Source organism: Plasmodium gonderi (genome assembly GCF_002157705.1).
Source record: "Plasmodium gonderi DNA, contig: Chr09, whole genome shotgun sequence".
In the NCBI taxonomy this organism is placed as follows: domain Eukaryota; phylum Apicomplexa; class Aconoidasida; order Haemosporida; family Plasmodiidae; genus Plasmodium; species Plasmodium gonderi.
The window spans coordinates 77,708-99,255 of record NW_021628934.1 but is presented as its reverse complement, the minus strand read 5'-3'; the positions used below and the strand labels follow the sequence as shown (position 1 = coordinate 99,255).

The following is a 21,548-nucleotide window of genomic DNA, read 5'->3' as shown; positions in this document are numbered from 1 at the left end:
GCTATACATATAAGGTATTTCAGATATGTACATTTACCACTGAGCACTAATACATATGCTGTTTCCCTTTTGAGTTTGTACATAAATTAATCCATTTTTGTGCTTGCACATACATGAATAAGAATGTAAGGATTTATTCACAAATGGGACATGCATTTGTCATGCGCACATTTTTTATGTTAAACGAGTTGTTTAATATGTAGTAAGGGGAAAAAAAAAAGAAAAAAAAAAAAAAAAAAAAAGCAAATACCCAACAGGAGTGTTCCAGTGATGAAAAATATTTACAGTGTTGATATTGGTACACATACAATTATATGTAAATTAGAACGTATAAATTAATGTAATCACAATAACAAATAGTAATTTCTGCTAATATATATATATCATAGCTTCATTCTTGAGGAGAATTTATCGTATCTATGGGCTCATTCGTGCAGGTAACATTGATTCGAAAGAGGAATAAAAAGTTTGTTTTATTTTGGAGCTCGGATATAGAGTTGGCTTCTTTTTTTTTTTTTTTTTTTTTTTTTTTTTATTCATGCTACAAAAGTAAATAATTTTATTGCAAGTCTATTTTATCCTATGAATATATAGAACTTGATAGAAAATAAACACCGTATTGGTAAATGCGTAAAAGTTGAAATGTGCACACATTTAAAATTTTGTAACACACACATTTTTTTGCTTTGATCTTTACATGAACAAAATCATAACCACTATGAATTAGTTAAGTCGGTTTTAGATTTTGTAAAGAGGAACGATAGTGAATGCTAATATACTCGATTTGGACAAATTAAGCTTTTTTTTTTTTTTTTTCCCTCCCCCAAATATCTATGAACATCACATACCCAAGTTTTTTTCTTCTTTTTTTTTTTAACAAAAAAAGTATTTATTTTTTCAATACTTTTAAAAGCATGCATGGATTCGAATAAAGTTTTATGTTTTTGATAACATTGATAAGGACATGACTGTCTTAGAAATATATCACACTATATTTTTATTTTTTTTTTCTCACTTTTTTCACACAATTTTTTTTGGATACAAAATTAAATGTATAAAACTATAGTGGCAATATAATATTATCTACAAACTAAAAAGAACAAAAAAAAAAAAAAAGGATAGGAAAGGGATATACCAAAAGATATTCATTCAAAGATCCAAACGTTTTACATCAATTTTATGAAGAAGGCATATATAGCAAAAATACACATAGAATTAGCAATAAGCACTGTGATAGTGAACTTTTGAATGAATGGAAAATATTTTATAAATTATATTAAACAGGAATGAAAAATAATAGTGAAAAATATTAATCAAAAATAGTAATGAAAAATAGTAATGAATGAAAAAAAAAAAAAAAAATCCCTTTTCCCCTTTTCCCTCGTCCTTTTTTTTTAATTTTTTTTATTGTATTAACTGTACTCTTACAAAAATTAGTTTTCGAATAAGTTTTTCTTTCATATTTTTACGTAAATATACAAAAGTGTACACTATATATATTGATACATTTTTGATACTGTTTAAAAAAAAATGTAACAATCGTTTTTTTACAAATAGGAATAAGTCTTTTTTCTATTTATTCAACTAATATAAAATATTCATAAAAAAGAAAAAAATATAGGAATATATTAGACGAGAAACACAGACGTGTAATGGTTTGGGATAAATCCATTCACACAAGGAGGTGTAATATATTTTTGCTTATGTGTATATTATGTATTCTCCCATGCACATGAGCAAAAATTTATATACATACAAGTAATTATATGTAAATGCCCAACTGAATATATACAAACATATAGGCATTTCAAAGGGGAATCAAATAAAATTTTAATTATACTTTTCTTTTTCTTTTTTTTCCCAATGATTGGTATGAATACGTGTAAGAAAAATAAAGTTTCATATAAAACAAATATTTTCTTAAAGTTGACTTGTAAAAACTTCTTTAACTTTTTTAAATATTTTGGATTTTTTTTAAGGAAATTTTCTCTAGACAATTTCCCAAATTCTCCTTTCGCAATTTTATATTCTGTTCTTGTAAAATTATGGTAAACACTAAATCCGAAAATTTTAGAAGTGCAATAAGCAGGTGTTTTCAATGTAGCATAGTATGGATAAGTTTGTAAAAGTATATGCGGAAAAGATGTTCCAAAAAAGGATCCATCTAAGTATACTTTTTCTTCTTCAGGTATTTTATAAATTTCTTGACATAATGGGCAATATATATGCACTTTTGCAATTTTAATTTGATCAAATAGACCAATTGGTAGTACATTATGCTGCGAACAACTAACTCTTGGACAACATCCAAAATCTCCTTTAATGTATTTATCCTTCATTAATGATAATCCTTTGGGAGTTGTAATAAATCTTGCATGAATTAGGGAATATAAACAAACAGCATCTTTTCCAAATGTGTTCTTAGCGTCATCTTCATCAGGAGCATCTCCAGCTATTATTGACAATAAATGATTAAAATTTGGTATTTCGGATTTTAACCCGTATAAATTAAATGAATCTGTTATATATTCATTATCTACTTCCACTAAAAAATTGCTCATGGCTTTACTGTTAAACCATTTTACCCATGATGTACTTTTATCTGATTTGGAATCATTATCATCTTTGTTTGAATCACTATTATTCATTTTTTTTTTTTTTTTTTTTTTTTTTTCTCTCTATTTAGTCTTCAAGATGTATCTGCTTATTCCGTATTTTATGAAATACTTTTATAACTATCTTAATCACACACATATGTATGTATTATTAACATATGTAAAGTGATAAAAAAAAAAAAAAAAAAAAACATATCTAGTTAATGATAATTATAAAATATACTAGACCTAATTCTTTTTTTTTTTTCTTTTTTTTTTTTTTTTATCTATATAATATCATGTGAGTTTAATAAAAGAGAACTAATTTTACATTTGTTTTAAGATTAGTGTGTTAAAATAAGTAAATATCTTAGTAACCTTCCAAAAAATGGTTATTCAAATTTTTATTAAATTTGCTTTTATATTTAATATTACGACATTCAATTTTTGTTCTGCTTTCGGCTTTTTTAAAAAATGAATGAAATATATTTTAATATTCCTTTTTTCCAACATTTATGAAAAGATTGGTATAACTCTTTGAATTATGTTCTGTTATTACTTGTTTGAAAGTGTGCCTTGGGAAGTAGAAGTTTGGGTAGAGGCTGGGATAATAAACTGATAACTAATAGTCTTATATACAAGAAAATGTATAACCCATGGTTTTAGGGATTCTTTTTTCATGGCGCGTTAATTTTCTTTTTATCCTTTTAGGGAAAAATGGCACATGTGAAAAATTACCATAACTTCAATTCGTGAAGTAGTGAGGAATAGTTATATACATGTGTATAGTGTATAGGTTTGAGGGGTAGTAGGAAGTATTATAAACCTTTTATGCATACATGTATGCCCCACCTACATTGGTGTTATAATTATACTCATTTAAATATACATAAATATACATAATTTCTCGTGGATACATTTTAATTACGCCTTTTTATATTCAACAATTATGTTAATATCAATGGTATAGAGATATATACACTTTGAATCATTCGTTTCCTTAATTTCATTATGGAATATTGAAAAAAAAAAAAAATTAATTAAAGATATATTAAATTTCGTGATAACAGTAGTGGCATTGTGAATGTACAATTATTTTAAAAAGTTTGTTTCCTATTTCGATTGTTGAAAGGCCTTGAATTTTTTTTTTTTTTTTTTTTTTTTTTCTTTCCTAATTGAAATATTACATACGTGTAAATAGGATAAATATACATACCCTATTTAAGTATACAAAATTAATGAGCAATTCTTGAAAATAAATTTGATCATCCTATTTTTATTCAATAGGAACATGAGAAAATTTTAATTCTGTTAAAATTTTTAAGTGTATACTTGTGAACATGGAAATCATTTTGCGAACAATTTTTTTATTCTCTTAAAATATAAAATAGAACTGGATTTTCATGGATGAAATCTTTCAGAATTTACATCAAAAAGTAGCTTATAAAACTCTTTATATGATAAAATGTCATTTATGCATATCATGTAAAAAAAAGGGTTAAAAGTTGTGTTCTTACATTCCTATTTGTAAATTTAAAGATTGCATAAAATATAAAATTAATAAGGTTCATTCGCTTTTGTACATGAGGTGTAGGAAAATGTGAAATACAAAATCAGATGAATATGGTGTGAATTATATGTTTTTTTCCAAGTGAAGAGAATGTAATGTGAGGTAAACTACAACTGTTTGATGTTGAAAATAAGTTACTTTTTTTTTTTTTTTTTTTCCTATTCCATTTTGTCATAATGAAATTACTATAGTGTTTTTTTTTTTTTTCTTTTTTTTGTCCATTTTATATCCTTCGTATTTATGCAAGCTCTGAGATGTTTTTTTTAAGAATGCTAATATTTGAAATAGTAAAGACTTGTTAGTCTCGCTTAACGAAAATAGTGTTGTAACATAGATAATATGGGTGTGTGTATGTATATATGTATGAGTACATGTGTACCTACTCTTAGAGCTTGAAGTTTGTGTGAAAATGTTAATTATTTACTTAGAAATGTTTGTAGGTAGGCATTGTAGAAAATTTAACATGGACATTTTTAACATTTGCAATGTGTTATGTATGTAATTTCGAAATGAAACTTCAAAAGGGTAGCACAAAAAATTTTATTACAATTTTTTTTTTTAATTTAAAAAAAAAAAAAAAAAAAAAAACATTATACTTTAATGTGTTTATTTGATTCTCTGAGTGCAATAAAATTTTTGCATGTTTTCTTTTTCTTTTTTTATTTGAAAAAATGGGCAAAAACAAAAATTGCGGGGAGTATGAATAATTTAAAACAAAAAAATTCAAATTCGGGAATGTGAACATGTGCATTTTGCATATTCGTATCAAATGTAAATGATACATCATGGGATGCATTTCGAATTTGCAAATGTTTAATCGTAACTAGGAAAAAAAAAAAAAAAAAAATCAAAATTTGTTTAAAACGAATGGTTGTCCATAAAAAAAAAAAAAAAAAAAAAGGCACACTTAAGAGGTGAATTAATTGAAAGCAAGCACATGCGTACGTACTTGTATGTATGCGTATATATATGTGTGAATGTGTCATGTGGTCTATTTGCTTATGCACTGGTTTTATAGAACTTCTGTTACAATACACGTTTTGCAAAATGGTATATCTTTTGTTAAAGATAAGCTTTATATTAGAAAATGTTTTCTCTATATGAATAAAACAGTTAATATATACTCATCCTTTTTTCAGACACATTTTTTATCTACGATATTTTTAACACCAAACTCTTCATATTCACTTTTGGTCATACAAAATTGCGGGAAGGTTCCCAAGGATGACAAAATGGATGCACCTATGAAACAGTTGTATTTTCTATCAAGCCCTTTACTATAAATAATTTTTGTGCTTTTCTCTTTTATTGTGTCTATAAAAGGTAGATACGATTTTAATATTCCAACAAAATTATGAAACATTGTAGATTCACCTGTTACAATTAAGAAATTAAGAACTTCATCTAAGTTCATATTTGCAGATATAAAGGATAAAATTCCTTTTTTAATAAAATCTTGTAAGCCATCAAATATTTCAAAGTAAGTTTCAATGTTATTTGAGTAACATATATTGGAATTCTTGTCAGCAGGGTTGTCTGGCATTCTTTCGATAACTGAATTAGAATTATTAATTCTGTAATTATATTTGTGTAAAGCTGGAAGCTTTAAATTTTTTAGGGAATCATAAAATAAATTAAAGTCGAAATTATTTAATGTTGCCATTTCGGTAACTTTACTTATACTATTTTGATTGTATTTCTTTCTAAAAAAGATATAAGGAAAAATAAGTTTTAATGATTCACAAGTGTTTTGATCTATCACATTACCGTCAGGTAATTTATAACTATTGCTAATTTCATTTATGTCTGCATTTTTTTTACTTTTATCAACCAAAGGTTGAAAATCATTAACTAAATTATCTTTTAATTGACTAACTACGTGAAGAGAACCCCAAAGATAGTACGATTTTGTGACTAAGGGGCATTTTAATATTCTAATTTCATTACATCCGTTTTCATTACTTAAACTTTTATCAATAGTAAAGTAAGGATATATTTTTATGTTTTTAGCATTTTCTAGATATGCTAAATAAATTCTATCTATTAGGTCTCCTCCTATGGGAACTTCTTCAATGTGTTTTTGAAATATATACCCCTCTTGTATTCCACATAAATTTGTACAATTTCGTTCAACATTTAGTACTAATCCAGATGTTCTTGCACATCCATAACATGATAAAACACTTCTTCTAGATAGGAATAACTGATATACATTATGTGTTTCAAACATTAATTCTGTAAACTTTTCTCGATATCTACTGTCTGTTTTGTTAGGTTCCGTTAATAAAATAGGATGATCTTGAAAATTATCATCTAATGCTTTACTACCTGATATGTCTTCAAGCAATTTTTCCATTACATCAAAATTTATATCATACTTACTCTTGTTATTATCGTCATATATATATTTCATTCCATATAATAATTCCACATTATCTCTTTTTATTTCTGGCAATAATGGGAATATAGTATGTTTTAGAGTTGCATTGTGTCCTATAGGTAACCCTAGAATTAGGTTAGAATTGTATCTGGGCGAGCATTCGCCTGAATACCCTGCCCTCATTTCACCATCGTTAATGTCTAAAATTATGGTCTGTATGTTCTGAAACATTTTTTCGCATGTGTAAAGAGTAGAGGGGGGTGACAACAAAAAAAAAAAAAAAAAAAAAAAAAAAAATATTTTTCAAATATCCTTATCTATTTATATAGGTTTATTTCCTGTTGGACTGTCCCACTCTATCTTTCCACATTTCCATATTAACCTGTGTGCAAGCTATCAAATGGGATAAGCAAAATCTTCAGTTTTTTTTTTTTTTTTTTATAAAAATGTTCTTATTAACTATTCTTTTCTCATATCGCTTCAGCATGTACAAATAGATGTTTCACCTTTTCATATCCTATAAAACTTTTTGAAGTCCAGTTATGTTCGCTATATTTGTGTATGTTAGTGTGGGTTATATATTTTTATATGTATTTTTGCTTGTGCTTCCTTTACGCTTGTTTTCTCTTTCTTATATGTTTCCAATTGTACATTTCCTTGTTTTTCTTTGGCATTTGTATAAAAACTAGTTTGTTAATCCCTTTGCGTATAAGAATGGCGATGCATATAATGGTAAAACAGTACACCTATACTAGTTTGACATATCTCCCCCAAGGAGTATAGCCGATTTCAACACGCACGTGTATTTATTATTTCATCTACTGTAATCGTTACAATGTTATTATGAGTGTTTAATAAGAGTGCTGGAAGCATTTTCTTCTTCTCTATATTTTCTAAGAGAAAAGTATTATATTTCGGAGTAAACTTGTATGCTTTGTTGAGAATCATGCTTTATAATTATTTTCACTTTTTTTTTTATTTTTTATTTTTTTTGGTACAGTTGGGGTGAAGTGGAAAAAATAAGGACATTTACACAATTTACTGCCAAAAAAATAGGTGCCAAGTGAGAACATGCCGTAAGCCTTCTTTATTTGTATAAATACATACGTAAATATTGTACATGAAAAATAATTTTTTTTATTATAAGTTTATGTAATGAAATATTTAATTCCCAATTATGTCAAGTTTGCTTTCACTTTATATTTTTTATTATTTATTTATTTTTTTTTTTTTTTAGATAAAGCTGCTTATTTTTTACTGTAATATTGTAAAAAAAACACAACTTTACAATTTCTTTATTTAAATTGATTACATTTTTAGAATATTCCCTTTCCCATTCCCTTTTGTTCTTTTTTTGTTTATGGAATGATTTGAAAACATTCTACGGAATGTTCAGTGAATTTTTTTTTTTCTTTTTTTCTTCTTTTTTCTTTTTTTTTTTTTTTTTTTTTTTGTCCCTTTTAGCCTATACGCTGGACATTAGTGGTAGGGCATGTAAACACATAGGCATATTTTTCACATATTAACTACGCTAATGATATAGCATAAAGAATTGTTGAAATTGAAAGATATGACATGAAAAACAATTAAAATTAATGTAATGTTCAGATGAAAAAATTTGAACGAACTTTGATTTTTTGAAACCCTTCATCCGTATGTCCAATTATAATTTTATTTTTCCGATTAGATATTTTCCCGACTTTGTCATTTGAACCTGCTTATTTTTCTGTCCAGGTATACACAAATATATGTTCCCATGCGAATATATTATGTGTGTTTTTACCTTTTCCAGGATTTTAGCACATTGTTCCTTTTTTCTATTCCTCGACAGTTTTTCATTTCTATGCAAAATTTTGATGATGCTATATTTTCACCTATTTTCCTTAATTACGTAAATCATGCAACATGATAAAAACTGTGTCACTATTTTAATTTATATTTCATATGAAAAAAAAAAAAAAAAAAATAACATAAAAGATGCAATTTTGTTTCTGCAAAAAAGTATTATGTGAGTTTAACTTTTTTATGAAATTTATAAGGTTGTGCATTATTTTTGTAAATCACAATAATAGTTTACTTAGTTCCTGTCTCATTATGATGAACTATGGTTTTTCATTTCCCCTTAATTTTTGTTCATTTTTCCGTGTCTTTGAAAAGGGGAATTTACCAATAAACACAATATGGCATCATGATTTTAGAAAAGCTTCCATTGCTACTTTTGTGATCCAGGGGTTGTTAGAGACTTGGTGAACTATTTTTTTCCTCGTCTCCAATATGTTAAATGCTTGTTCTATAATCATGATGAATTAATTATAAACAAGTGGAACATACAAAAGAGATAAAATAAAAATAGGACAAAATAAGGTAAAAAATAGGACAAAATAAGGTAAAAAATAGGACAAAATAAGGTAAAAAATAGGACAAAATAAGGTAAAAAATAGGACAAAATAAAGTAAAAATAAAAAAATTGCACTTGTTTTTTCAAGGCGTTAAAAATGTGTACATACATAGATCAAGCAGGATTTCAAAATGGGCAAGTCATTTATGCACGTCCTTGCTAAAAGGTGTAGTGTGGAGGGGAAATAAAACTGATTAATCAAATGTAATAACCTTTTTTCGAAAAACGTTTTAAAGTGATAAAAGAAGGTTTCTATGATATCGTTTAGCTCCTTTGTTTCATGTGATAATTCTAAGTGTTACTATAGTATCACTTAACTATATTATTTTTTTTTTTTTTTATTTCCTGTCTCTTTAAGGGTGATGCAAATGTTTGTTTTCCTTTTGTGTTAGGAAATAAATTAATGATAGTAAAAACTTGTTTGTACACTCTTGTCGATGTAACTTTTTTTTTTTTTTTTTTTTTTTTCATGTAACAGGACCATATATATACATATATTTGCACACATACATGCATTTGTTCATATTTACATATTTTTTCATCAAATTGTATAATAATATAAAAAATGCTAGTCATAATGAAAAAATTGGGAATTGTTTTTTTCATTTTACTTATCAAAGAAGTATTCACATTGAAAATATTATCAAAGAGAAAATATCCGAATGTGCAGAACGGAGTATATCAGTTAGACAACCGAGGAAGACCAATAAAAATTGTTGATGTAAATTACAATCATGTGTGGGAATTGCCAAAAAATGGAAGTGTTAATTCTTATGCCGTTGTTAAAAAAAATGGAAAAGTTAAAAAGTTTAGTGAAGGAACAAATATAATATATGGAACTACAAAAAAAGAAAATCTGGATGATGTTTTTGAAGATGAGGAAGTAGATGAAAATCAAATAAAAAAAGATATTGCAAAGAGTAAAAGAGTAAAAAATATAAAAAATGTTTCTAGTGTATCTAAGAATGAAAAAGAGATGGAAGAAAAGAAAAAAAAAAAAAAAAAGCTTGAAGTACCTGGTGCTATGCATATAACAGCTGAAGATGTCCCGGAGATGCAGGAGAAAGAAGAGGAGGAAGGGTAATGAAAATTTAAGAAAGATTTACAAAAACAGAATTTTACAAATTGTTTGATGACAATTGTTTATACATTTATAAATATGAGTATGTATGAACCAGAGGAAAAAATTCCCAAAGTGGGCAACATAAAATTCCTACTACTATTTCAACAACCCATGAAAGGAGTCCTTACATTACACAATTAGGATAACTCTAAAATTTTTACAAAATGTACATTTTTTTTTTTTTTTTTTTTTTTTTTTTTTACACATTTTAAGATATGGCGATATAGCAAAAGAATTAGGAGGTACTTGAAAATATACAATGGAATAATAAAATGAGCAAGAATAAACAGTTTTTGTGTTGTCACATTTATTTGGCTGTTCTGATGGACTGGTGTTGAACTTGTTAAGGGTAATTAATCTACGAGTCCTTTTATATTACATTATCATTTTTTCCCTCTATTTTATTTTTTCTTTGCAGCTAAGATAAAGGAAAATTTAGAGAGGTTTCATTTAATATAAAAACGGAAATAAAATAAAACACAAAAGAAGGAAAAAAATAAGCATACACATATATGTCTACAGCTTTCGTACTTATGTAAACTTTTTGGATGAATTACTAAAAAATTAACTTATGTTTGCACCTGAACATGTTCAGCCATTACCAGGAAAGCAAAGTCCCATCGTCTTTAAGTGCCGATTTGCTAGATGTTAAAATCCCCACGAATTTGGAAAAACTTCTAATGGACGATCTGGAAGAGAGGAGATGGTTTTCGAAAAAACCTGTACATGATAAAATATGCTTACGAGATTACTCAAAACAATGTCCTTCTATGTGGGAGGAAATATCAGAAACTCAGTGCATAGCCCCCAAGTATTGAAAAAGAATAATAGAACGCCACTGATTTATAGGATTCTGTGTTTTCCGTTTATATTTATTCTACTTTGGAGACAATATATTTGTTTATGTACACATATATATATATACATATACATATATTTTTTTTTTTTTTTTTCCTTTTCCATTTCATCCATTTTCCGTGAAAGAGATTACACGGGGCCCTGTTCACATTTAATGACTCTTGAACCCATGACTGCAAAAGAGAAAAGCCTAATAGGAAGCGATTGCAATGGTGGAACACGAAAAGTGATGAATCTAAAATTTTCATATAATTTTATAAAGTGTTATTTACATTGTTGAAATGTATGCACACATATATATGCACTATATATATATATATATGTATATATTCACGAATTGAAGTAAACTGGTTGTGCCTCAATGAGTCATGTGGCAATAGCGAAAGGGATTACTCAAAGGACTGTCCAGAGAGTTGGACATACACGGGAAAATGCGAAGCACCAAAGTAGGTTTAAAAAGAGGGGGGGAAAAAAATATGCAAAGAAATATGCGAAGAAATATGGAAAGAAATATGCGAAGAAATATGGAAAGAAATTTGAGAAGAAAAATGCATGATAACAATTATTACCGTTCCGATAGGTAACGATGAATATATTTATTTTATTTTTTTTTTTTTTTTTGAAGAAATTACTCAGGAGGGTGCAACAAGACAATGGTAACTGGATTAGTACATTTCATGAATACTAAAATATATAGCATTAACTTTTATAAATACACAAGTATGGAGATTTATTCCATGTTGAATCATCTGTGAATTGCAGGATTTTGGGGCCTTTACGCAAAACGAAAAGGAGGAGTTTTCTTCTGGTAATTTTCAAGACGTTTATAAAAGGGCAACATAGAGGAGAGGCCTTATTTGCTTCTACTTTTTTTTTTTTTTTCTTTATTGTGGACTTTATGTTATTATTTTTTTCACTTTTTCTCAGCTTGTAAAGCGGTAGGATGATAGTTTCTCAATTAGCGAAGATTATATTAATAGAATGAATTTGTCTGATAATAAGAAGAATGTGTTATAAAAAGTTTCACAAATACTTTAACACATTTAAAAATGTAACTTTTGTTTTCCATCAATGACTTCATAAATTAATGGATAGGTTTGGCCATGCAAAGATACGTCGTGCGGTAAATTCGAGAAGAAAAATAAAATTTGCATCCATTCGTGTAGACATTGCAAAAGTGTAAATTATGAAACATTTGCTTACTAATATGAGATGGTGGATATGGGTATGATTGCTCATATAGATTTATAAATAAGTATATATATGGTAAAATAATGCCCAGTGTAAAAGTTGTAATTATCCACTTTCCTCCCTTTTTTTGTAGAAAGAGATTATTCAATAACATGTCCTAAAGGTTAAAAAAAAAAAAAAAAAAAAAAAAAAAAAAACATTCATATAAAAAGTTGAGAAAATCGTATATGTCAAAAAATGCACATTTTAAATACTTATTAAAAAAAACTACAATATTCTAATTGATAACAGGATGGTCCTATAATACAAATAAGGATATATGTAGCAGCAACCAGGAATTCGAAGGAATAATTTCGAAGGAGGAAATGGATGCTATAAGTAACATGTCTTATCATGTAAAGATAAAAATGAAATGTATTGATCATGTTTGAAAAAAAAAAAAAAAAAAAAAAAAAAAGTACTATTATTAATCATATTAACTGAACATTTTGCTTAATTTGTACATATTCTTCCAACAACTTTTCTTCCCCTCGCCCCTTCAGCAAAGAATAGCCTTCTCTACAAAATATGAAATCGCTTGGCCATGTAAAAATAAATGTATTATTGGTTACGATATATATGATTGTCCTAGAGGATGGATGAATTTGATGAATTCAGGAGTTTGTAAAGCTCCTGATGATTACATACCTCCTCTGAACTGCCCCCGAATAACCCATTTTGATTACATGAGTATAAGTGAAAAGGAGATGTTTAGTAGAAAGTGCAATGTTAAATGGTTATGCATTGAGAACTCCCAAAGAGATTATTCAAAATGTCCAAAATACTTTGAGTATGTATCTGAGGGAAATAATAAAGGATTTTGTATACCAAATGAAAAATATCGAGGACCCTGTAAAGATACTCAAGACATATTATCATTAACTCTGGAACAAAAATATAATTTCGAAGAGACTTGTGAAGCTCAGTTTCATAACATGAGAAGTGAAGATATTCCTCAAGCGGAACAGGATATCATTAGCCCTACTACGATTGAAAAATTGCTCAAGGGAACAGATATAACAGAAAAGGGTATTACCTTGGAGTAATTTCCACACATGTCTGTACAATTCTCAGACTAAACTGTGCACATGTAAATATGCATTTGTAGGCATAAATGCAGGTGTAAGCATGTTCAATTTGAGTGTTTTTTTTTTTTTTTTTTTTTTTTTTGAGATGATTTTAAAAAAGTTAAAACCTTTCAGCATTAAATTTGTTGGAAGCACAGAAAAGGGAAGTAAACTACGTAACAAACGAATAAAAATGATACACACACAAAAAAAAAAAAAAAAATAAATAAATAAATGAATAAATGAATAAACGACTAAAAAATTTTAGTGATGTAGGATCGAAGAAATTGCTCTTACAATTTGGTTATTTAATTAAATTCAAATCCGAGCAAAATAATAAAAGGTAGTTTATTCTTTAACATGTGTATAAGACACATATTTTTTTTTTGGAAGAGTATGTGTGACAGGGAATACCAAATGATAAGTCATTCGTTATAATTGCATTATCTTATTTGTCAACCTATATGTGTATAGTTATATTATTTCCTGTTTTCTATTTTTCCATCCCCTTATGTGGTAACATTATGTCACTATAATTGAATTGTTTTACTTATGGATGTAAGTTTTCCATATTTCAGTAGAGGATCTATAATGTGGTAAAATTCTGTACTTATTCGTAAATAAATTTCAAAAATATGGAAGATTATTCCTTATGGAGTATTTATATTTTTTTTTTGTGCATCTAAATTTGGGATAATTGTTTTTTTATATTTCAAGGAAAATTTCAAAACTTTTTCGTATACCCTAAGCTTGAGGTTCTCATCTGGTATATGTTCAAGAATTTCATTAACAAAAGCTTTCATCATCATTTGCCTAGCAATTTTTTCAGTTATTCCTCTTGTCATTAAAGAAAAAACTGGTTCTTCTTCTAAATCACTTATGGTTGCTCCATGATTTGCACATTCAATGTCATTAGGAATAATTTCCAGAGTTGGTATAGCCACAGCACTGGCACCAAAATTTAATAACACAGATCTGCATAAAGTATTTAACTTGGCCTTTATTGCATTTCGTTCAATTCTGCCTCTACTTCTCCAAACAGCATGACCTTTATCCGAGACTAGAACTTTAAATAATTGATTAGTTTCCATATTTGGATGTTCATGGTGAAACATTTCATATTGGCTAATGTTTTGTTTATTCTGTAACAATGATAATCCGTAACTCTCTTGCTTACATCCATTTTCTCCTTCAATTTGTAAATTAACTCTTGATGATAGACTACCCATGAGAACATCAACGAATTTATAATTTGCTTTGAGTCCATTTTTTACTGAAACATTGTGAAAATACCACACATTTTTCCCTAATTCTTGAGACAAGGTATGTTTAACGTTTGATTTTTCTTCCATATAAATTCTGGAAAATGCATTTACAAGACCACTATTGTTGTTGTTTAGAGATATATGGGATTCATGAATGTTTATTTTGCTATTCCCTTTAATGTAAACTACTAATCTAGGGTTAGTTATTGGGCTGTGTATATAGTCTGTCAGTTTCTTTTCTGAATAATGGTTTTTTTCATTTTCCAAAATTGGTTCCTCCTTTTTGTTTACACTACTGAGTTTGTGAGGGGTATTATTAATGGATGAATTTTTTTCTTCGTTCATATGGTTATTATGAATCTTTTCGTTCGGTAGTAATTTATTTATTTTTTGTGAAGATTCATTAGTTGGTGCATGTTCATAAACAGAATAATCTGCCTCTTTGTTATTTATCTGATAGTCTTCATTCTTAGATGTTGCTAAGAATATGACATGAATAAATTTATCACTTAGGTCTATGTTTTTATCTAGATAAATCACTGCACAATCTTTTATTGAAGCAAGATTTAGAGAGGAAAATTTGGCCATCCCAAAATCGCTTTTTCTGTAATCATAAATTGGATAATCGTTGTCAAATTTTCTAGACTGTTTTCCTATTTGGCCCCTAACAAAAGGTTGTGTATTTTTTTTATACCAATTTGAATGTTCAGGTATGAAGTACAATTCATTGTTAATTAAATATTCTATTTCAGCATCTTTTATGTTAAAAAAACTACCCACAAATATTTTTGTTTTTTTATTTTTCTCTTCCGAGTTTTCATTATTGGAAGATTTAAGGTGGTTATTTCCATCTTCTGTATTTTGTGCATTTGATTGCCTCAGTTCATTATCTAGACTTTTTAAAATGGTTATATCGTCGGATAAATATTCATCCACTATTCCGTCCCTAACAACTAATGTGTAAAATGCTTTTTTAAATTCATTTTTGCATTCATTAATATGGGAAAAATTATTCTGTTTATCGTCATTTAATTTTTTGTTTGAAGATGATGTGTGTGGCTTTAAACCATTGGGAGAGTTATCTCTTGATTTCTTATCTTCATTGGTTAGATTGTTATATGTAATAGTATTTTTATCACTTGTTTTTGCTTCTTTGTAAAATTCGTTACTTTCTTGTGTTTGTTCTGTATTTGCACAGCTGCTCGTGTTGTATAAATTTTCTGTCTTTTTTAGATCTTCACTATTTGGACTATTTTCTTCGGATATTTTTTTCTGTATATTATTAACATCCCCTTTGAGGTACGTTGTATGGACTACTTTCATTTTAAAATCCGTTAATTCTTCTTTGGATATTTTTCTTAAGCTTATGCTGTTATCAAAATTTTGTTTATAAAAGATTTTTAGATTTACTTGTTGTCTCCAGGCTTCTAATTTTCGGTTTGGTGTTGGAACTTCAGCAAATGCACTTTTTCCTGAATTCTGTAAAATTTTCCACATGCAATATTTTGGATCATCAATATTTATGTAAATTTTCGGTATAGGTATGCTGTTCACATTTTCTATTATTTCCCCGTTTTTGTCATATTTCCACAAATTAATATATTCTGCATCTTCTAAAATATTTTCACTGTATTTTTCTTTGAACTTTTCAATTTGATCATCAAATAAATTTTTTTTGTTGGTAAGGTTTCTAGCAATTTCTTCATCAATTGTGTCGTCTTGGTTTTGTCTATCGTGCTGAGTTTCTACATTTTCAACTCTGTTTTGGTCTTCTATTCTTGGATTTGTATCATTTACGTTGGTAGTTACAGGATTGGTGAGAGTACCTTCTGTATCATTGCTGCTACTTTTTATCCCCAACTTCAATTCTGAGTTTTCCATCAAAGTATCGTGAAGAGCTTTTTTTTCAGCACCAAATTGGTTAAGAGGTTTAAGAGAATTTTGCATCTTTTTCGAAATAGTGTCATTCATTTGTATTAGTTTTTTTTTTAACTGATCAAATTTGTCAATTATGTAATCCGTTTCTATAGCAGTTTTATCTCGTATCAAGATTTGCAAGGTGTGTAAATTTAAGAGAAAATTTAAATTTGGAAAGAAATGCTGATTGTAGGACGAAGAAATTAACATTAAATCATTAAAATGCATGTTTCTTTTAACATCATTTGGTGTATTAAATGAGTATATTTTGTTTCTTTCTTTTCCAAATGTATCTATGTTACGAGCACTGAACCCACTGGTGGTTAGGGCATTGATTGGAGAGTTATTGTAACATTTTGGAGACTTATAATTAGATGGGATAAATTTAGGTTCTGTCGAAATGTCTTCATCATAGATCATCAATTTGGGTATATGATATTTATATTCATAATAATCTTCTATCCTTTTAATTGGGTGTATATATTTAAATTTATATTTATAAGTTAAGTAGTTTTTTTTTTTCTTCTCCCATTCTTCTTTTTCAATTAATTCATTATTTTTAATAAAATTATTTACACTTTTTACGTCTTGAAATTCTGTATTGTGCATATTTGATAAGTAATCATACATTAAAGTCGTGTTGTATTTTTTCTCATTATTACTTAAGTACCATTCGTTAATTGTAGCATTTGAGACATTTCTTTCACAATTTTCTGAAATTTCATCCTCCTTGTCTTCTCCTTCTTCACCTTCTTCTCCCATTTGGGGGTTAAATTTTTGATATAATTCTTCATACTTCCTTAGGTGCTTCTTGAAGTTCCTGCTTCTTTTTTTCTTTCTATTTTTAGCACACAGGTAGATGAAAAGGGATTTCAAAAATTTCGCAGAGTTTGTTCCTTCTCTTCTGACGAACCAGCACCTTTTATGTTTTGACGAGATTACGTTTTTACTACCACACAAATGTGTTATATTTTTTGTGATCTCTTCCTTCTGTACCTTTTTCTGCACCTTTTTTGTATATTTTTCATATCCTTTATTTTTTTCATTTTTTATAGACTTCTTATTTGGGGATTGTGAATTTTTCTCGTTCATATACTCTCCTCTGCGCACACCATTTTGGTTAGGGGTGGGTGAACTGTGAAGATACCCTTCAATAGATTTGTTATGATTTTTAAAATGTTCACATTTAATCCTGTCTTTAGCATAATCCAATTTGGTATGCTTCTCAAATAACTTTTTAAAACTGTTATTGAATTGAATGGTGTAAAGTTTTCTTTTTATTTTATTTCCATTGCATTCATGTCCTGTTCGATAACATACATTTGTTCCTCTTTTATGTAAATTATTAAAATCATATTTTTTATGTTTGGGCTTTAATTTGCAGTTTCCATTTGGCTTTGTTTCTAATCTAAGACTTGAGTTATTCACATAAATAACATCAAATATTTTGCATTCTATATAATATAAAGAAATCACAAAATTGTTAGTTAGCAGGAGGAGAACAAAAATGTAACTCCTTATGATTGCTTTAGGCATAGTTCCCTTTAATTATATGAAAAAACAGCATTTTTGTAAAAAAAGAAAAAAAAAAAGAAAAAAAGAGAAGAGAATAATAAAAATTTTATACGTTAAATAGTTTCCCTCATATTAACATTTTTTTTTTTTTTTTTTTTCTTTTTTTTTTTTGAACACACCAATTTACACAAAAAAGAAAGGAAATAAAAAAAAGAGAATGAACTTTTATATTAGCTAATATGTAAATCTCCTAATCGTGTTAAGTCGAATGTTGCATTTTATATACACAAATGTGGTGCTACTTCGAATATGATTAAATTGTAAGAAGAATGTAACATGTCGAAATTTATATACACCAGTTACTACTTGTTACCATAGGCTTCTTTTGTATAAGCTTGTGTCAAAATGTACATATAAAATATGCCGTAAATTAAAATTAAAAAGAAGATTATATTCTTAAAAGTGAATATTTTTACAAAATATAGCAAGTGCATAGGGGTAATACGAAAAAAAGATAGGTGATAAATGGATCCCTTGATGTTATATTTTCACACTTTATAATGAAAACATGGTGATGACGATAAAAAAAAAAAAAAAAAAAAAAAAAAAAAAACATCTTAGTTGAAAGAAATTAGTTTAACATGTTAGCAGCTTACTATTTAAGCAATCCATGGAAATATAAGAATGATAAACTATTTGAATGCTTCTGGAAAAAGGGAAGGTGTGTGGATAAGTTCTCTTTTAAATGGTAATTCACACTTTTCGAGAACTGTTAACAGTGTTTGTAAATTAAATTAAAAACGTCCCAACAAAATAAATACTTCCTTTTTTTTTTCGGGTGTTTATTTTTGCAAAAGAATTCACATTTTTTCCTAACATGTTTACACATGCGTGATATGGTGGACAGAAATGACAGATGATCCAAGTGTTGTAACAAATTCACACACTGAGAAAGAGTATTTTCTCCTTTAATGCGTTTGTAATTTTTTTTTTTTTTTTTTTTTTTTTTTTTGCGTTATTTTAGTAGAAAGTTGAAGATGTTGAAGAAAGTTTGGACTTTTACAAATAATTAAATTGAATTTAACTTATAAGTATGCGGCAAAGTACATAGTTTTGCATATTTAAAAAAAAAAAAATAGTTAATGGACTACTTTGCTTTTCTATAAAACAGTTAAGACTGCCATATAATATACATATATATATAGGTCTAACCCCGTATATGCACATGTTTGATTATTTACTTATCCTTTCATGTTTCCTGCTATTCCTTATGTTTTCATTTTTCTGCAATTCAGCAGAGAGCAAAAAGAAGTACTAATTTTGTGTTGAGGTCTGTGATAAACAAACTATGGAAAATACAAGCAATGTACTTTTTTTCTATATAGCAAGGGGAGTTATATAATATTCACGTTTCACTCGTGTAACACATTATAAGTAAACACAAGGTTTTTTTGGTGTATGTTTTTATATTTCTTTCAGTAGGGGAACTTGTTATGGGCTTCTGAGTAAAAATTTTCCAAGTATAAATAGAGAAAAGTGCACATAATTAATAGTTCCTTATGTAGATATATAATGTGTCATACATGGCATAAATTGAATTGATGCCAAAATATATAAATTATAATATTTGTATTTTAAAGATTTCATAATAAAGTTTTATATATTGTAAATTAGCTTCTGATGTGTTCTTTAATTTTTCGCTTAATGTATATTTTGCAAATTTTGGCATACTTTAAAAATGTGGAATAAATTTTAAATAGTCATAGATATTTATATGTATACTACTTTAAGGTACGCAAATTTTTAAAGGTTATAATAAAAACTTTTTAAATTTTTGTAATTTTCAAAACGAAGAAATGGAGAGGAATTTTATAATAGCACATACACTTCACAGTACTGAATTTGAAATTTTTCAAAGAATGCAAAAAAAATATATATAATAATGCACCTTTATCTCAGGAAATTAGAATTATATAATTGATATTGAAAGAAAAATAATCTTATTAAGCACGGATGGCTGAGTGGTCTAAAGCGTCAGACTCAAGATCTGATGAACGTAAGTTCGCATGGGTTCGAACCCCATTCCGTGCAAAAAACTTGAAAAATAAAAGAATAATGCATAACATATTAGAAGTTTTATTTTGTTTAAATTTTTTCCCAAAAAAGTTGTGTAGGGAGAGAGATAAAAATATTAAAATGTCTCTTATTTGTTTATATTGTACGTTATTTATTCTTTGATATTCTTTGATTGTAATTCTTTTTAAATTCAATTTTTTAATAAAATATATTTTATATGAATGATAATTGCATATCTTTTTTCTTTTTTTAAAGCACTGAAAACATTTTAAGGAATAAAATTTCACCCTTTTTAGGAATAAAATATTTTGAGTTCAAAAAATAATGGTTTTATTAAGTATAAATTAGAAAAAAAAAAAAAATTACTTAAAGATTAAGGGTGATTCACAACATTTTACTGAAAATTTATTTATTGAGAATAACACCATATATCAATATTTGGGAGTGGAAAAAAAGTGTGTGATGAGAAACTATCAACTGAGTTTTTGCGATTACCTTTTATACTGATTATTGATTTATTTTTTTAGGTGTAAAACAGGTCCAATTAATCATTGTGTAATATAATATATATTTTTAACTGGGACCATATAGCATATTGTTATTCAGAAATTGCTACACTAATCGCTTAAGCAAAAAAAAAAAAAAAAAAAATAAAAAAACACTTAAAAACTTTTTTCAAAATTGTAACATTTTTAAAGAATTAGAGTTATTTCAACGGGATATCGAATTTTTCCAATTTAACATTTTGTTGGAAAATGGCTCTACACATGCTACAATGACTTATATACCTGTGAAACAGAACCACATTCATATTAAAAATAGGAGAATCAATAAAGCATTAAATTAATGGTAAAGCATTACATTATGCATATCTGAGAACACGTTAAGGTATTATCTTCTTATGCGAAATGGGGTATGTCTGAATTTATATTATTTTTAAATAAAGAATGTAATAAATGAAACATCGTTTTAATTAGGTTAACATACAATGTAAAACTTATAAAAGAAAAACGTTGTCTCATAGGAACTTCTTCATTTTGTGCTTTCCTGGAACTGTGAATATATCTGCATGAAATTGTAATATATGCGAAAGATAGTTATTTTGCTAGTATAATTTCATTCATTCCAAATTCGGCTAATATATTTAAAAAAGGGTAGTTGTGAAAATGCATATTTCCACAAGGAATTTTTTTCAACAATAAAACATAATATATAGTAATAAAAAAAAAAACTTACAAGGGATTAAAAAAAATGCTATTCCCTAAAGGTAGAGAAAACAAAAATTAAAAAAAAAATCCTGTAATGAGAAAGGGTAAAAAATAAATTGCAAGAAAGTTATTAAAAAAAACGTAAAATTTTGAAAGGTACTTCTTCATTTGCGTCAACCGGGAGTCGAACCCGGGTCACCTGCTTGGAAGGCAGGTATCATGGCCGTTAGACTATTGACGCTATAATGTTGTTATTTTCTCATTTATTATGTTTTTTTTTTTTTTTTTTTTAAATAAATTAATATGTTTTTCCCCCTTTCCATTTTTGCACTCCTATGTGATACACG

The 21,548-nt window shown here is 27.2% G+C and overlaps 4 protein-coding genes and 2 non-coding genes across 6 annotated transcripts; 2 read left to right on the top strand and 4 right to left on the bottom strand.

Annotated features, from left to right (window-relative positions):
• Positions 1 to 1,712: 1,712 nt before the first annotated feature.
• On the bottom strand, positions 1,713 to 2,648 carry PGO_090130 (casein kinase II beta chain; the record flags this gene model as incomplete). The annotated part of the gene is made up of 1 exon (XM_028687603.1): positions 1,713 to 2,648. The coding sequence occupies one exon, from the start codon at positions 2,646 to 2,648 to the stop codon at positions 1,713 to 1,715; it is 936 nt and encodes a 311-aa protein (XP_028543404.1).
• Positions 2,649 to 5,299: 2,651 nt separating this feature from the next.
• PGO_090120 (actin) lies at positions 5,300 to 6,775 on the bottom strand (the record flags this gene model as incomplete). Its single annotated transcript, XM_028687602.1, has 1 exon — positions 5,300 to 6,775. One exon carries the CDS (start codon positions 6,773 to 6,775, stop codon positions 5,300 to 5,302), a length of 1,476 nt encoding a protein of 491 aa, XP_028543403.1.
• Positions 6,776 to 9,519: 2,744 nt separating this feature from the next.
• On the top strand, positions 9,520 to 13,199 carry PGO_090110 (CPW-WPC family protein; the record flags this gene model as incomplete). Its single annotated transcript, XM_028687601.1, has 13 exons — positions 9,520 to 10,022; positions 10,279 to 10,307; positions 10,484 to 10,508; positions 10,661 to 10,876; positions 11,050 to 11,135; positions 11,267 to 11,369; positions 11,549 to 11,579; positions 11,686 to 11,731; positions 11,851 to 11,861; positions 12,019 to 12,046; positions 12,248 to 12,277; positions 12,406 to 12,509; positions 12,657 to 13,199. The coding sequence occupies 13 exons, from the start codon at positions 9,520 to 9,522 to the stop codon at positions 13,197 to 13,199; spliced, it is 1,755 nt and encodes a 584-aa protein (XP_028543402.1).
• A 671-nt stretch (positions 13,200 to 13,870) lies between these two features.
• PGO_090100 (FeS cluster assembly protein SufD) lies at positions 13,871 to 17,938 on the bottom strand (the record flags this gene model as incomplete). Its single annotated transcript, XM_028687600.1, has 1 exon — positions 13,871 to 17,938. One exon carries the CDS (start codon positions 17,936 to 17,938, stop codon positions 13,871 to 13,873), a length of 4,068 nt encoding a protein of 1,355 aa, XP_028543401.1.
• Positions 17,939 to 19,924: 1,986 nt separating this feature from the next.
• PGO_090090 lies at positions 19,925 to 20,008 on the top strand. The gene has a single exon. It is a non-coding gene; the product is annotated as a tRNA-Leu (tRNA).
• Positions 20,009 to 21,370: 1,362 nt separating this feature from the next.
• Positions 21,371 to 21,442, bottom strand: PGO_090080. Its single transcript has one exon. It is a non-coding gene; the product is annotated as a tRNA-Gly (tRNA).
• Positions 21,443 to 21,548: the final 106 nt, after the last annotated feature.